This window comes from Micromesistius poutassou (assembly GCF_964030765.1).
Source record: "Micromesistius poutassou genome assembly, chromosome: 13".
Lineage (NCBI taxonomy): Eukaryota > Metazoa > Chordata > Actinopteri > Gadiformes > Gadidae > Micromesistius > Micromesistius poutassou.
In genome coordinates, this window is record NC_140283.1 from 8250882 (window position 1) to 8266731 (window position 15850).

Consider the following 15850-nt stretch of genomic DNA (forward strand, 5'->3'; position numbering starts at 1 on the left):
GACCAGCGTTAAACTGTTTGTGTCGCTCCTTTCCTGGGGCTAGAGTCAGGCTGCGCGCGCACGCGTGTGTGTGTGTGTGTGTGTTGGTCCGGCGGAGCTGGAGTCCTCAGACCCACTCCTGAGGGGGCCGTGCAGAGTGCAATGTGCGTGTGGGTCTGGCGGGGCTGGATCAAGATCTCGCAAAACAAACACAAGATCTCGCAAATCAAAGTCAAGATCTCGCAAATCAAAGTCAAGATCTTGCAAAATAAAGTTAAGATCTCGCAAAACTATAGTCAGTGTTTGTCCCCAGCAGTGTTGTGTTACAAAGTATGGAGGTATTCACATTATTTCGAACTGATTGAAAATAAGCAACATAAAAGTAACGTAAAAGTAATGAGTAACGGTAACGAGTTACTTTCCATAGAGGGTAACTAGTAAAAGTAGTAAAAGTACTAGTAAAGTAAGAGATTACTTTTTTAAGAAGTAACGAGTAACAAGCAAACACTACATTTTAAAAGTAACGTCCCCAACACTGGTCCTCAGTACATGTTTTGTTTTTCTGGCCTTTTTTTTTTTCCTTCATGTCACTTCGTGTGTGTTTGTTTACCATAATGGGGTATGATGCCCCAGGCAGTGAAGGAAGCATAGATTCCTCCAATCATCCAGAACATACACAGCCAGGACAGGTACTCCCCCCGCTTGCCCATCTGAAGAAACTCTGAGAAGTAGGTGTAGACGATGGGCACCGTACCCCCGATACTGAGGGAGAGAGAGAGAGAGAGAGAGAGAGAGAGAGAGAGAGAGAGAGAGAGAGAGAGAGAGAAGGAGGAAGAGTTAAATGGAAGATATCGGAATGATAAATGATCAGATAATGATCAGATGATAAGTACTTTACTAAGGACGAACCCCGGGGGAATTTAATCCACTTACCACTACCAATTAAATCTATGAATATTGTTATAAAAAACATGAAAATACAGTGTATCAAACACTTTCTCCATATGTCTGTGTATATATGTATATATTAAGGCCTTGTTCAGTACTCTGTTATAGACAGCCTTTATAGCCCCTACACTAAGCTTGTGTGAACTGCCTGACTCCACTTCTGGCCAGGTCCCTTTAAGTGAAAGGGACACACTTTGGCTCTTTGTTATACCCTGTCGAAATGCTCAAACCACAGGCACGGCCCCAAGACTGGACAGAAGCCTCACTTGGCATACTAAAGCACGGTGAAAGCCTGGGTGGATGACCTGGTTTTCAAGCAGGTATAGCTTAGGTCGATAGAGGCTCCCAGTATTTATAGACGGGGTATCATATTCTGCGTACGTTGTCTGTGAACGTCTATGTATGGATTTTGAGGCTACATTAGAGGATTGTAGGAGGTAAATCAATCAGCGAAAGGCATATGTTCAAATGGTCTCCAGGTCAAATGAGGGTGTGTGTCTGTGTTTACCCAAAGCCTGAGAGGAGCCTGAAGAAGAGGAAGAAGCCATATCCCTGGGCGAAGGAGGAGAGGAACGCGAACACACAGTTGATCGCCAAGGCGACGATGAGGCAGCGCCTGCGGCCCACCTTATCGGCCAGGCCCCCCCACACAAAGGCCCCCACCATCATGCCCAGGAACACGGTCAGACCTGGATGGCAGAGAGGAGGGGAGACGGTGGCAACGAGTCAGCTACAGTCTTCTCATACAACGTTAGTGACAGGGCAAGGTGGCTGTGAATACCGAATCTCACACACAGGCAACAATAGAACCGCTGCTGATATTCTGAGATTCCAAAGCACACGAGGACTGCGTGGACACATGATTGGTTCAAATTAAAAGCAGGAAGTAAAGAAGACGCAGGGTTAGAAAGTTTGATCACTTTTTTTACACACGTTGCTTAACCAATGGAGGCTCTTCTTCTTCATCTGTGGAATGGCACTGCGGGTGAATCATCTGCTAATCGATGGAAAGTTACCCTCGCCAGCCCCCCCCCCCCCCCCCCGGCTTAAACTCCGCCAGAGAGACCCAGTAACCGCAATGGTGCCCAAGGGCAGGACAGGAGGAAATCAATTGCTTTGACTGACTGCTGGCAACGCTCTTCAAATGCTGACTCAGAGCAACACCAAAGCACATGCCCACAAGCGCCAACACAACTCCACACACACAAGCTCAACGCTTCTCCGTGCACACGGAGGAGGGAAGGAGGAGGAGTTGTTGGAGAGGTGGTAAAGGAATAGAAGGAAAAAGTAGGAGCTCAACTGGGGAGGTTGAGAGAGAGGAGTGGGGCACCTAAAGAGAACCAAGACTCTGCATCGTGAGTGTGTGTGTGTGTGTGTGTGTGTGTGTGTGTGCATGTGTGTGCGTGTGTGTGTGTGTGTGTGTGTGTGTGTGTGTGTACTCATAGGAGGTCCGATGGCTTACAGTCCAAAAGGGGGTCGAGTTTAATCAGCAAATCTCAATCTCAGAATTGTTTTTCCAACATAATCATCATGCAGCATCAGCTCCTTCCCCCTCAGCCTTCTAACACACACACACACACACACACACACACACGAGCACACACACACACACACACACACACACACACACACACACACACACACACACACACACACACACACACACACAGACACACAAACACCAAAACAGCTGAATCACTTCTCCCTCCCTGTAATGCTATTAGCTAATTAGACAGTGCTTCTTATTTGATGATATATTGGCCACTGCACTATATACCCCTTCTGAACGTATTGACTGTGTGTGTGTGTGTGTGTGTGTGTGTGTGTGTGTGTGTGTGTGTGTGTGTGTGTGTGTGTGTGTGTGTTTAATCTAGCCCTTGCTAACCAGTTGTCCCCTGCAGCATTCCAATGATCTGGATCAAGTGAATATTCATGGAACTAATACAAGATTAATTAAAAACAAGTATGTCTCCCCTTGAAGCCGTCCATCCTGCATGGTAGATGTGCTCACAGTAAGTGGAAATGAAATATACCATCAGGTTTAAAGTAGTGTTCAGTGCTACCCTCTTACTGCTTTCAAGTATCTTTTTAAACTTCCACTTCAATGTTCTGCGTTATAATATCATCCAGACACAATGTAGGCTTTTCTTTAATAACCCATGGAACTAATTGCGTCATGCTTTGATATATTAATAACATAACGGTTTCAGAAACTTACTTTATGCATGTATTTTGTAGTTGGTTGATATTTCAACGTACAATTGAATGATGTCTATATTGATTGAATTATCCCTGTAGCTAGCAGCAGCTTAATTGCTCTTTTGGCTTGGAGGGATTTTTATTGACTGAATATTGTGGTTGAGATAAAGCAGAAAAAGAACAAAAGAAAGAAAGGAAAAACAGATTTGTATTGGCTATCATGAACTCACTTACCCAGCATTCCTTTCTCTGCGTTCGACATACACAGGTCCTTCTCAGCGGAGGGCAACACGAACGCCACCACAAAGCACTCCACCCCGTCCGCCATCAGAGCCAGCCCCAGCACGAAGAAGAGAGTCCACTGGAACCTTCCGTGGCCACAGTCCTCCATGATCTCCTCATACTGTTCAGACAACTCCTCCAACTCGGAGATAACATTACCTGCTGGCCTAGACTTGGCCCTGGGGGTGGCAGAGGTGGGAGAGACACAGAGTGAAGATTGCGTTGTGCTGATGTTCCGCCATTATGTTGGATAAGCCCTACAGCCTTCTGACTAGAGAATAACAGGTGGGGATGTTTTAAGATCGAGTCTATTCTAAGAAACAGAAAAACACGTAGGACTGCGTTGAAAACTTACGAGAGCCTACGGTGCTTTTGACAACAAACAAACGAAAGTATCAACTTGAACGGTTAGAGAACAGAGAAAAACACAACCACCAGAGCAGGAACACTTTGCTGGTTCCACTGCTGGCTTAAACATTCTGGATTCAAACCCAAATGCTCCCACCCTCACCCCTACCATGCTCTTTAACGACATGTGTCTGGAAAAAAAATCATAAATCACAGGCGTTATGGATAAAAGCTAAACGAATGGCTTCATTAAAAAAATGAAAAATGAAAAAGAAGGTATTCAATAGGTAATAAAAAAGCAGGTACTTGGCGGCTCTCTGCGCGGCCTTGACCTCGTCCGGGTGGGGGATCCCCTGGTACTCTCCCTCGTACATCTGGTCCTCCTCATCGTGCCCCTCGGTGGCATCGCTGGCCGCGTCTTCCTCCTGGGCCGGGTAGTCCCCCTGGTACGCGTACCCGTCCTGGCCCCCTCCCTCCCCGTACGAGCCGTAGGCGTCTCCGCCGCCCCCCTGGTGGTACGTGTTGTTGTGGTACGGGTCCGCCATCTTGGATCAGATCAACACTCTTGACGCTTATTGGTCGGATTGAAAGCGAGCGCTTTGGATCGGTCACACACACCCAGGGTCCTTGGCACAATCTCTTGCTTCGACGGAGGGTTGCTTTGGGTCTGTTCGAGAGAGAGAGTAGTGACTATTCTGAGGGGTACATTTCTGTCGCACACAGTCTTGAAGATGGAGGAGTACTGGTGTAGATGGGCGCAAGGAAGTCCAAGTCCTCACTTTTTAGTGATTCCGATTCTGGTCGTCCTGTATACCTTTTGACAGAGAGCACAAAATGAGGATGCAACATTTAATTATGAACTTTTAAGTCGCAACTATTGTCAATGTGACTTGGCAGTTGGCACCTATCATGTTCGGTATAAGTTTCTGTCCTTCTAAATCCTATTTTTTTTGTATGTTTCTTTCTATCTCTCCCACTCTCCCTTGCTCTCTCTGCCTCTGTCTTTGTGTGTTCTCTGTGCCTCTGTGTCTTTCGTTTGAGGCACAGCTAGGCAGGGAGCCACAAGTGTGACCAATCACCATGTAATCCAGACCTTTACACCAGCTTCAGCATGACTATGGGAACTAAGGCTACAACAAGGCCCCCCCACACACACACACACACACACACACACACACACACACACACACACACACACACATTTCATGCGCACATTTCATACAACAGCACAATGCTGTAATGAGATCTGTCTCGCCTCAAAGGCTGAACTTCTACACCATGTCATGTCTTAATTCCCCCCCCCCCCCCCCCCCGTTTGAAAGCTTTCTTCCTTCCATGTCTCCTCTGTCTGTTCCCCTCTGCTGTCCAGCATCTTTGCTTTCCTCTGCACTTCATACCTCTGCTTAGCATCTTCAACCTGCTCTCTTCCCATTGTCATCGTTAGTAGTAACCTACACATGGATATAGACGGATATCTTTACACATAAATACTTCTAAGTAAAAATATAGGATACTTCTTTACTACGTATGTGTCCTGCTATGAGAATTTGTAGTAGGGGACATTAGCAACCCTCTGAAATAATAATATGACCAACATAACACCGTTTTTCAAAGAGATTTGAAAGAGATAGGGGGAATTTAAGCCCAGGATGCCATGGTGCTATGATGTCACCCGATAGCTTGGACATATTGTTGGTTTTTGCTGCCTGACAACCGACAAGTCGACATCCTGCTCATAACATATGACTAATTAAAAGCATGCATGTTCATACTATGGAAGAATGTCATGCATTTTTATGATTCTAATTAAGTCAGTTTGAATTCCATTCATTATTTAAGGCCTCCACAGGCTTCGTTTTCACTCGAACTAACGCAGACAATGCTTTTATTATATCTGCAGTGTGTTACTGTAAATTGCCATTTATTATTTACACTAAAGAAACCATTGAATCTTTAGTTTTTAGATCAAACACATCTGCTCACTTGTTCAATCTAACATACTGTAAGACATTCCTGTTGGAATCAGACCATGTTGTCAGAAGTCATGCTGGCAATCCCCTAACTCTAACTGCCTCCCATTCACTCCATGAAATTAATGACTCCATTAAAAAAAGCCCCATAATGAACATTTCTCTGTTCTCTTTTCCCTTTCTCTCTCTATCTCTCCCCCCTGTCTCTCTCGCTCTTAATATTTCTTTACTGATGTTTTAATATCATTATCATTAATCTCCTTCACACCTTCACTCCTCATTTCCGTTTGTCGTTCATTATTTTAATAATCTTTCTGCTGTTGTGTGTCTGTGCAGCTTTAGCACCAGCCAGGTTAGTTCAACTTAAAATGATGATATAATAATATCATAATAATAATAATATTGCAATTGATGATCATAATTGAGGCAATCATATGAAGTTACTCTTATGTCATATTGTTCATAAACTATTCCACGAAAAGAAAACATGAATTAAAAAAATGATTTTAGTTAAATTTAAGTTTATTTTAGTAGATCGTAGCGCCTTTACTTCCCCAGGGTGAAAAGAAAACAGGGTGACTCATCACCACCCAGTCTGAGCTGCAGGGCGTAACATATGGCCACCGTTGGGGCCCTATCTATTTTAAAACATGAGCGTGGGCAGTGGGCACTCACACCATCGCCAATCAAAACTGAAACGATCCATCACATCCCTCCTGCACTTGCACATATGTTCTGCCCTGATATCCAGGTATGGAAGCTTCCATTCTAATTCCTTCTACTACTCAAAGCTAATTGGGCAGGCCACAAACTTGTTAGCAATAATTGACTGGCTGCGAATTCCGACTAATTCCACCCTCTCAGAAGCAGCCTCCTGCTGTTGGAGCAAAGTGTTAGAGAGCTATGACTTCACATCAGAAGCCCAAAAAGAACCAGTCATCTTGATAAGAATATTCAACAATGCAATTTGTAGGACTGCCAAAAGCTGTTTTAGTTGTTTTGACAGAAGTACAGGGCGTTCGAGAGATGGATAGATGTATGGATGGATGGATGGTTACTGGAGATAAAATTGAATTCCATGAGGCCCATAAGTCATTTCTGAGTCCTGCAGCTGCTTTCACTGCGGGATGATGAGCACGACGTTTAAACCCTCTAGTAGTGTAATCTCTCTCTCTCTCTCTCTCTCTCTCTCTCTCTCTCTCTCTCTCTCTCTCTCTCTCTCTCTCTCTCTCCTCTCTTTCTCTGTCTCTCTCGCTCTCTCTTGCTCTCTCTCTCTCTCTGAGATTAAAGTAAAACCACAACTCACGACAACATGCTTATGGATGACGACTCTACATTTCCCTGCCCCGTAGAGGAAGTCGGAAGCCTTCCACCATAGAGTAAATGAGAAAGCAGGGATAATGCTTCAATAATGACATTGGCATTTTTTGGAGTTGAATCGAAATGGGTACAAAAGTGAACACGACCATCAAATATTCATCCTATGCTGAGCATTAATCATTCATTCATTTTCACCCCTCCTTCCCCATCCTGGGCAGGCCCTGTTCTAATTCTTAGCGCACATCCAACTTGTTTTCTGGGCTGGGCATTAGGAAACACCATAATATACATTTATACTCAGCTAGCATACACGTTACAATACATATTTATTCTATTCTACGAGATGGAATCAATTTTTTTATAAGCATTCATTAAAAAAAATTCTAAGAAATCATCATATTTATTTATAGTTACTGGAATAGTTACCTTATAGTAGGGTGACAAACCCACTATGCTCCACATACACTTATTCTATCAACATACCATTTGCATTCACCCCGAATATTGAGAGAATGAAAAAAATAAAATCTTTACAAACCAGTTAACTCTCTGCAGCCTACTGTTGAAAATGACTTATATATACACTATATATACATAGATATTGGTTGTTACATTAATCACATACAAGTGATTAACATGTTGCTGAAGGGAACATTCACCACACAATTCTGGTTGCTGTTCCATCTTGTCCTCAGGCATAAGGCAGACAGCCCCAGAGATGAGCCCCATGCAAACATACAGAAAACATCCAAAATCAACACAGAGTGCAGACAGGCAAGCAGACAGGCCAACAGATGAATGGATGGCTGGATGGATACTCTAAGGAGGCTGAGTCAACAGCCAGGGACTAAACAGTTATAGCTTTCAAATTTCTAGTTACCTGAGATCCAGCTCTTAGCTTTGCAGAAATAGACTGTATTACTGTATTTGCTTCAATATTTTTGTTGTAATGTGGTACATCTTGAGACTGGATTTGGAATAGCAAAAGTAGTGAGTAGAGTAGTGAACATATACCTGTGTTTTGTTATACTTATATATATAAGTATATAAGTTATATAAGTGTGGAGATTGTATGAGCGCTTTCTAATTCAAATACAGATGGTCTATTTATTTTGAACACATACTTGCTATAGCAGAAGGTTAGCAGGAATAGCGTAAATGAAGCCTCCATTTTGTGTGAGTTTTTGCTGAGCGTGTACTCAAAGCCCCTCAAAGGTTTATTGTATATATATTTATGTAATTAACCAAATAAATGTATACAGTCGTTTGTAGTGGTAGTATGTTAGTGTAAATGATAATGTTATAAAGTGTAGTATGTTAATTGATGATGTTATAACTAGTGAGTTGGGCTACCAGAGCAACCTGTTTGAGGGCTTTTAAAAACCCAGATCTGATTGGCCCCTTGTGACTAGTGAAGGCAGGGCATTTGGCCATATAATGGGGGTTCACGCTTTCTGTCTGAGGATTTGAGAACATTGAGCTACAAACAAGAACTAAGAGACAGTAGCTATATTACAGTCGGTTTGAGCAGTTTGTCTGTATAAGGTGAAAGATACCTATTCAATTTGTGGAATTTGTTACATCTTTGTTTTGTACTATTTTATGTATATTAGTTCCTACTCATTTCTCAACGTCAAGCCTAAGACGGCCTTCATGATTTATTTTCTTATTCTTCTTGGTGCCTGTACACCATCCTACAATATAACACTCAAATACAGACACAGGAGGGAGGCTGCATTTCAAGAATTTAATAAAGAGTGGCAGAATCAGGTCACTGCGGGTAGGGGTCGAAAGGAAGGCAGGTAACGGACGAGAGAAATATAGACTGTAGGAAGAAAATACACAACCAACCAGCAACCAACCTACGCTGAGGGAAACCTACAGACCTTATATAGAGAAGGGCCGATGAGGGAATGTGAAACACCTGTTGGTTGTGGAGTTATTATTCCTGGGCAGAAACAACGGACGTGGCTGGTGAGTGGCTCTTGTTCCGCCCTGTCCCTGGCGATGCGGGCTAATGAAACAACCCATTGTCCGGGCATGTGTTTACATCTTGCTTGGCTCTTTTGTATTAGTTTGTATTATGTTTGAGTTTGTTTTTATAAATAAACCCCACTGATGTCTCCACCATACACAAGGAAAAATGTAATGTTCCTATGTAAAATGGGTCTCCAGTAAAGCCACCATTTTAATATCCTCTACTAGTGCAGGCTGTATAGCATAACAATGTTATCCTCATCTTGCTTGGCTCTTTTGTATTAGTTTGTATTATGTTTGAGTTTGTTTTTATAAATAAACCCCACTGATGTCTCCACCATACACAAGGAAAAATGTAATGTTCCTATGTAAAATGGGTCTCCAGTAAAGCCACCATTTTAATATCCTCTACTAGTGCAGGCTGTATAGCATAACAATGTTATCCAAAAATATAAATAAATCATATACAGATGAAAGGCTGAATACAGAAAGAAATGGGAGATGACAAAAAGATCAGTATTTTGAGTCTAGCGATGTAAGCCTTTTGGGATCTGCCTGGGGCTGAGAAGATCAGACATTTCATATCTACAGCGTTTCCTCTCACGAGGGGCTTTCAGAAATCTCCAGCATGTTTAGAAGACGTTGATAATGACAGAAGGTGATAATGGCAGAAAAGTAAAACATATTAAAGATTACAGGATACTGCAGCGCTATGCAGTGACGTCACCGCATGCTGACGTCTTGATGGACAGAGTTTGATTGAAAACTGATTGACAGCCTCACATTGATAGCAGGAACGCAGGAAATTAAAAGGCTCCTGGATCCAGCCAGCCCATGTGAGCCACTCGATTCGCCAAGCTTTGTCACATGACCAACGCAGCTTGATCCGCCTACACTGAACCTCCCACTCACACTCACTGTAATTGCCCTCATCATCTAATAGCAGAGCTTGCTGAAAGTGTCCACGTTTAGCAAAGTTGAGTTTAAACTGTTGCCAACAGCCAACTGTGATTGACTGTTTCTGTACTGTCCAATGAGCTGAACTATGGACAGGGTACCCTGCTGTGCTGCGTCAGCATTGTAGACAGATACACTTCTAACAACACACAACATGCTATTGGGCATACGCCATCGTTGGGGCCACATGCTATTGGACAGATGCTATCATTGGGGCCACATGCTATTGGACAGATTCTATCGTTGGGGCCACATGCTATTGGACAGATGCTATTGGCCACATGCTATTGATGAGACAGATGCTAATGGTGGCCACATGCTATTGAACTGAAATGGGACACCAGCCTAATGACATGAGCTCTGTTTACACAGGGAGTGCTTGACAGCAGCGTATGTTGTTATTTACTTTAGGGAGCTGACAGATAGAAGCCACACATACCGCTCCTGCTGTTCTCAACCCTGGAAGACCTCAGCACCCACGCTTGTGTTTATCAGGTTCATATCTGTTGTCCCTTTCATTCAGTTATTTTTACCAAATCTACTCAACTTTCGTTTTTTTCCCTTCTCTCCTCTCTTCTCCCTGTCTCATCTCATTTCCTTTCCATGCCGCAACTTGTTTCCTCCTCTGCTCCCATCCTCTACCCTGACTCCATCAACCCTATGTACTTCTCTAATTAGTCTGTGTGTGTGTGTGTGTGTGTGTGTGTGTGTCCCAGTGATAGTGTACCAGAAGATGCTTCTCCAAGACAGATTGAAATCTTATGGTTGACTGGTTTTAGAAATTTCTAGCACACACATGCACACATATGCATGCACACATATGCGTGCACACACACACACACACACACACACACACACACACACACACACACACACACACACACACACACACACACACACACAGCAGTGTGTGCCAGCAATGCACGCACACACATACACACTTATGTATACATACAACATTGCCTTGTTATAAATGTTGCAGGTAGTGCATGTTATATCATGAATCATTTGAGCCAACAGCCAGCCATAATTGCCACATCCATTTCAGCAAAAATATTATTATTATTATGAATCTCTAATCGGTGATGAACGCCGTTTTTAAAGTTTAGTGTAGTAGACTTCAGTTCTATACTTTTTGAAGTTAAAAATATTGTTGAAACTAAGTTAGTGGATACTGGATACTCTAAACAGCTGTATTTCTGTTAGATACAGAAAGCTGTCAGTTGATCTCATTTAGATACAGTTACATTTAGAACAGGTAACACTTTTACAAGACTTTAGTCACTTTAGACTTTAGTGAATGATGAATCAATCATTAACAAATCATTAGTTGAAGATGATTAATAAGTGCTTTGTTTATCACCAGGTGTGATGTTGATCAGCTGTTACAAGCCATGTAAAAAGCTACCCACTAGCCTCATCACAAGAGGGAGTGTCCACCCAGATGTATGATGGATAGATCAGCCTACCAGTTGCTACAGTCCACTGGATGGACTGGTCTAAAATAGGGCCCCTTTAAAATAGCACTAATTAATCATCTACAAATGTATATTAATGTTTTCATCCTTAATAAAGGCTTATAAATGACTTATGACTGAACATTATTATGAAGTGTTACCAATAAACCTCAGTTTCAGAGAAAATTTGTAGAAATTTCTCAGTCCATTTTAAATCAGTTTCTGTAAAATGTATTTCTAAAAGCTTTGCACTCCCATAGTGTATTCATCAGGCATATATAGAGGTGTGTTTCTCCAAGAGGCCTGTAGTGCCATTACATTACATGACTCTGCTATAAACTGCTTGATCAGCAAGAACCGCAGGCACTAGCATAGTGCCAGGTTTGCATCAATCTTATGCCTGGGCCAGAGATATATTGCATCATGGGAGCTGTAGTTAAAATGACTGGTGCTCTCTGCACCTATACATCACAGTGGTTAATATTAAAGAAGTCGCTAAAAGCACTTTATTGATGGCCTTTGTCTTCATCAGAGGCTGGCTAGCACGTTATTATGCACAGACGTGTGCATACACACTTATTCAGCCTGCATACAAATGAACACTGCACATTGCATAACAGCATCTAGAAACACAGCTCCAAATACTGTGAAACACATTGTGGATCGGGAAGACTTCTAACAACTAAATAACCATACATGGTGCCTGCTTACTCCCCCTTCGCTGGAGTAGGCTTATTAGATGGCAAGGATTTAAGTCATCAAACAAAATACAAAATAACAAATGGTCAAATGGTGGTATGATCTTCACTGACTATTTTTAAGGGCTTTGCTGACTCCTAAATTGGTAACATTTGTAAATGATTACAAATGTTTCTGAGGCCCTTGTGTTAGAGGTTGTTTGATTAGTGTGCTGCGCATACAAGTGCCTTACATCAATCTGTTGCTCAGCTACTGCAATTCCGGTCACATTATACTTCCTGTCTTTTACTGTCAAAGCTTACCACAGATAGCCATGGGGTGCCAAACGCAAAATGAGTTGTTGCTCAATTTAACACAAGGAGAAGGGGTGGGATGAAAAATTGTCAGTAGGGTAACATTTGTCGAAAGAGCGAGAGAGAGAGAGAGAGATATACACCAAGGGTTTTGAGAGAGGTAGAGATAAAACCGTGTGTGGGTGTGTGTGTATGTGTGTGTGTGTGTGCGTGCGTGTGTGTGTGTGCGTGTGTGTGTGTGTGTGTGTGTGTGTGTGCATGCGGAGAGAGAGAGAGAGAAAAGAGAGATTTCTAAAGAGCAGCTTATTAAAGATTCATCGTATGTTCTACAGTGCTCCCCCCCTTAGACTTGCCTCCTGGAACGGCCTCCACCGTGCCCTACCCTCTTTTCACTAGCTCCTATATGTGTGCCTTTTTTCTTCTCCTTGCCCTTTTCTCGTCTTCACTTCTTTTCTATTTGTGCCTTTCCAGATGAAAATAGCTTATTTTGTGCATGAGAACTATCGCTATACCTCCTCGCTACATGTTGTAGCACGGTCCCTGGTTGAACACAAGGGTTCTGCTTCAGCCATTCCTCATAAATGCCTTGATAAGGAATCCCTTCAACATTATTAGTTAGCGGGTGGTGCTAGTATCCGGACACCCTGCACCTCTGACTCAAAATGTAACATTTTAAATGACCTACAAATTATAAAATGCTGATTAATAATGATTTATGATAAATAAAAAATATATATAATAATAAAATAAAATAAAAAGAAAATTAATAAATTAATAATAAAAATAAAAAGTGAATAAATGTGATGAAGATATCGCTATCGGACAAACAAACAAAAAGCAGGAATCTGGTAACTGTTATTGAGTCCATTAGATGAATCAAAAAGATAAATAACATTACACAACCCTGTGTTATTAGTTTACAATTTAGTTGTACTTCTGCAACCAACTGGAGGTGGATGTAATCTCTTAAGTGATTATACAGGGAATGTGGTTTCTTTAAAAGGAAGCTGCCAGCGTCCTCTGTGATGTTTCCAACATCGTGCCGATATCCCTGCGCCAAGCACCCTATTAATAACCACTAGAGAATCTTGCTAGATCAGACTCTTGACTGCGCCCAGCATTATCACAGAGCTTGACAACCACCAGAGACCACATTGTGAAGAAACGCCAGTGGAGTGCAGGAGTAAGTAGGACGTACTGGCGTTACATCATGTGGATGAAACAGTGACTTATGTTTAACCATGTTTGCTAATTGAACCTGCTAATGTTAGTCACAGTAAAGGAAATCAGTTGAATAACCAAATGAGAAACGACTTTCGGAATCTAAGATTCGGGAAAAACAGTTGCTCTCTGGTAATGTTTTTGAGGGCTTTTTTTTTCCCGTTTTGTGTTTAGAATAAAAGGTGTTCATTTAACTTAAAGTTACGTCACGACTTTGCTTGGACTTACAAAAAGGTACATAAGGAGAGGGGGAGAGAGAAAGAGGGAGAGATATGGAGAGAGAGAAAGCGAGAGAGATGTAGAGAAAAAGAGATTCATCAGGTTCAACTTCTGCACACAAGACTTGGAGCAGGTGAGGCAGGTATTTTTGTTCAGCAACATCATCATATCCAGTACGTCGTCCATACTCATTTAAAAATAGAACCAACCAGTGGCGTCACTAGGCTGTTTTATTCGGGGCTAAAGCCCCGGATATTATTTAATTAGCCCCGAATATATTTTTTTGGTAAAAAATAATAATAATAAAATTAAAATTTCCGACGGTCCTTGAACACCCCTCGTTTACCGCACGACAACAGAGCAGGTTAGTCAGTACACTTCAGCAGTTGGACTCAGTATTCACAACAGGTTAGTAGTGAGCACAAGCTCTAGATTTCACTGTCTTTATTATATGTCAGTAATTCAAATGTCTGTAAACGTTTTGAAAACCAACTGATTAACTAACAGTTATTCAGTTAATAAGAAATGAATGAAGAAAAACATGTAAAGAATACATGACTGTGTAACTCATTAAACAGTCATTAAATAGTTCACTTTTGCTGAATGTTGACTGTTGATGTGTTTGTGAATGAGGCACTTTTGTGTTTGGGCAAAGGGAAGTTTGTGAAAATGTGTATTTTTACCATTGGTATTTATTGGTATATTTACTGGTAACCATGGAATGCATTAGTTAAATTCAGTCTAGAAGTGATGAAATTATTCTAGTCACTAATGGTAGTTAGTTATTTGTTGGATGTCCCATGTGCTTTACACTAGAAAGAAACATGGGGATTCCAGGGGGATCCTTCTAGAAAGAGAATAAATGTTTACCACCTCAAGTAAATTAACTTATCAGATCCATATATATATATATATATATATATGTATATAAATATAATGTAAAATCTGTCTCACTTGTATTCATTTTACACTGAAATAACTTGAATGGAACTTTAGATGTCTGGGGATAAGCAAGTTATATAAGATAAGTTTATTTAGGTAAAGCATGATGAAAAAATTTGCATGCGCAATAGATCATACAACATTTTTTTTTTTTTTGGATTTTTTTATCCTTTTCCCTCTGGGCTGAGCCCCGGATGTTTCAGAAACCTAGAAACGCCCCTGGAACCAACCACAACCTACTTAAGAACCTCTTAGTACTCAAATACAATTTCCAGTAGAGAATGGGCCTCACTTGTCAGTGCTCATGAAAGCCTCATTCCCCTATCAAAAGGCTGGCACCTTACCGCATGTTGATCACCCAAAGCTAAATGTATATCACACTGCAGCTGGGTCAACATCAACAAAACAAAAGATGCCTTTAGCTCACTGTGTGTGTGTGTGTGTGTGTGTGTGTGTGTGTGTGTGTGTGTGTGTGTGTGCGTGTGTGTGTGTGTGTGTGTGTGTGTTTTGGTGTGTGTGAAATATTTTTTTGCTTTGTTGTAGAAATGAATTTATCAGTATATTATAGAATATTCACATTGAATCGTGTTGATTCTTCTTCAACTGTTTTCAACCTATGAAAAATAAGTGAAATCATATCATTGTTAAACTGTCATCATACTACAGCATGTTTGTTGCATTGGATAAAAGTAGGTCTACCGACTAAACTGATCTAAGTCCAGGAACAAAATGGAAGCCTATTTCATGTGTTTCTGGGTCCAGATGATCCCCTTCTACATGAATGGATCAGACTCAATACGGCTACTTATTTGGTGGAACATAAGGAGACCGCTTGATCAAAAACTACACATATTGGCCCACAAAAACAACCCCAGCAAATCATTAGTAGAAAGACAAATGACTCTGCTTAAAATGTGCATCTTGACCAAATATATCAGCAATTCTCCTTTCAACACAAGGTTATGCATGCTGTTACTCTTTAAGTGCCATTCATGCGGTAAAACAGTTCAGTGTACCCAGAAAGCCTGCAAGTTCATTT

The 15850-nt window shown here is 41.6% G+C and overlaps 1 protein-coding gene across 2 annotated transcripts in view; it reads right to left on the minus strand.

Annotated features, from left to right (window-relative positions):
• Positions 1–4301, minus strand: part of sv2bb (synaptic vesicle glycoprotein 2Bb) — a gene marked incomplete at both ends in the record, with an annotated part of 12952 nt that extends 8651 nt beyond the window's left edge. For both annotated transcript variants that reach the window (XM_084477610.1, XM_084477609.1), the window contains 4 exons: positions 590–741; positions 1436–1616; positions 3361–3587; positions 4063–4301. In XM_084477610.1, the coding sequence (XP_084333736.1) occupies positions 590–741; positions 1436–1616; positions 3361–3587; positions 4063–4301 (799 nt within the window). The remainder of the gene's footprint in view (positions 1–589; positions 742–1435; positions 1617–3360; positions 3588–4062) is intronic.
• Between the last annotated feature and the right edge of the window lie 11549 nt (positions 4302–15850).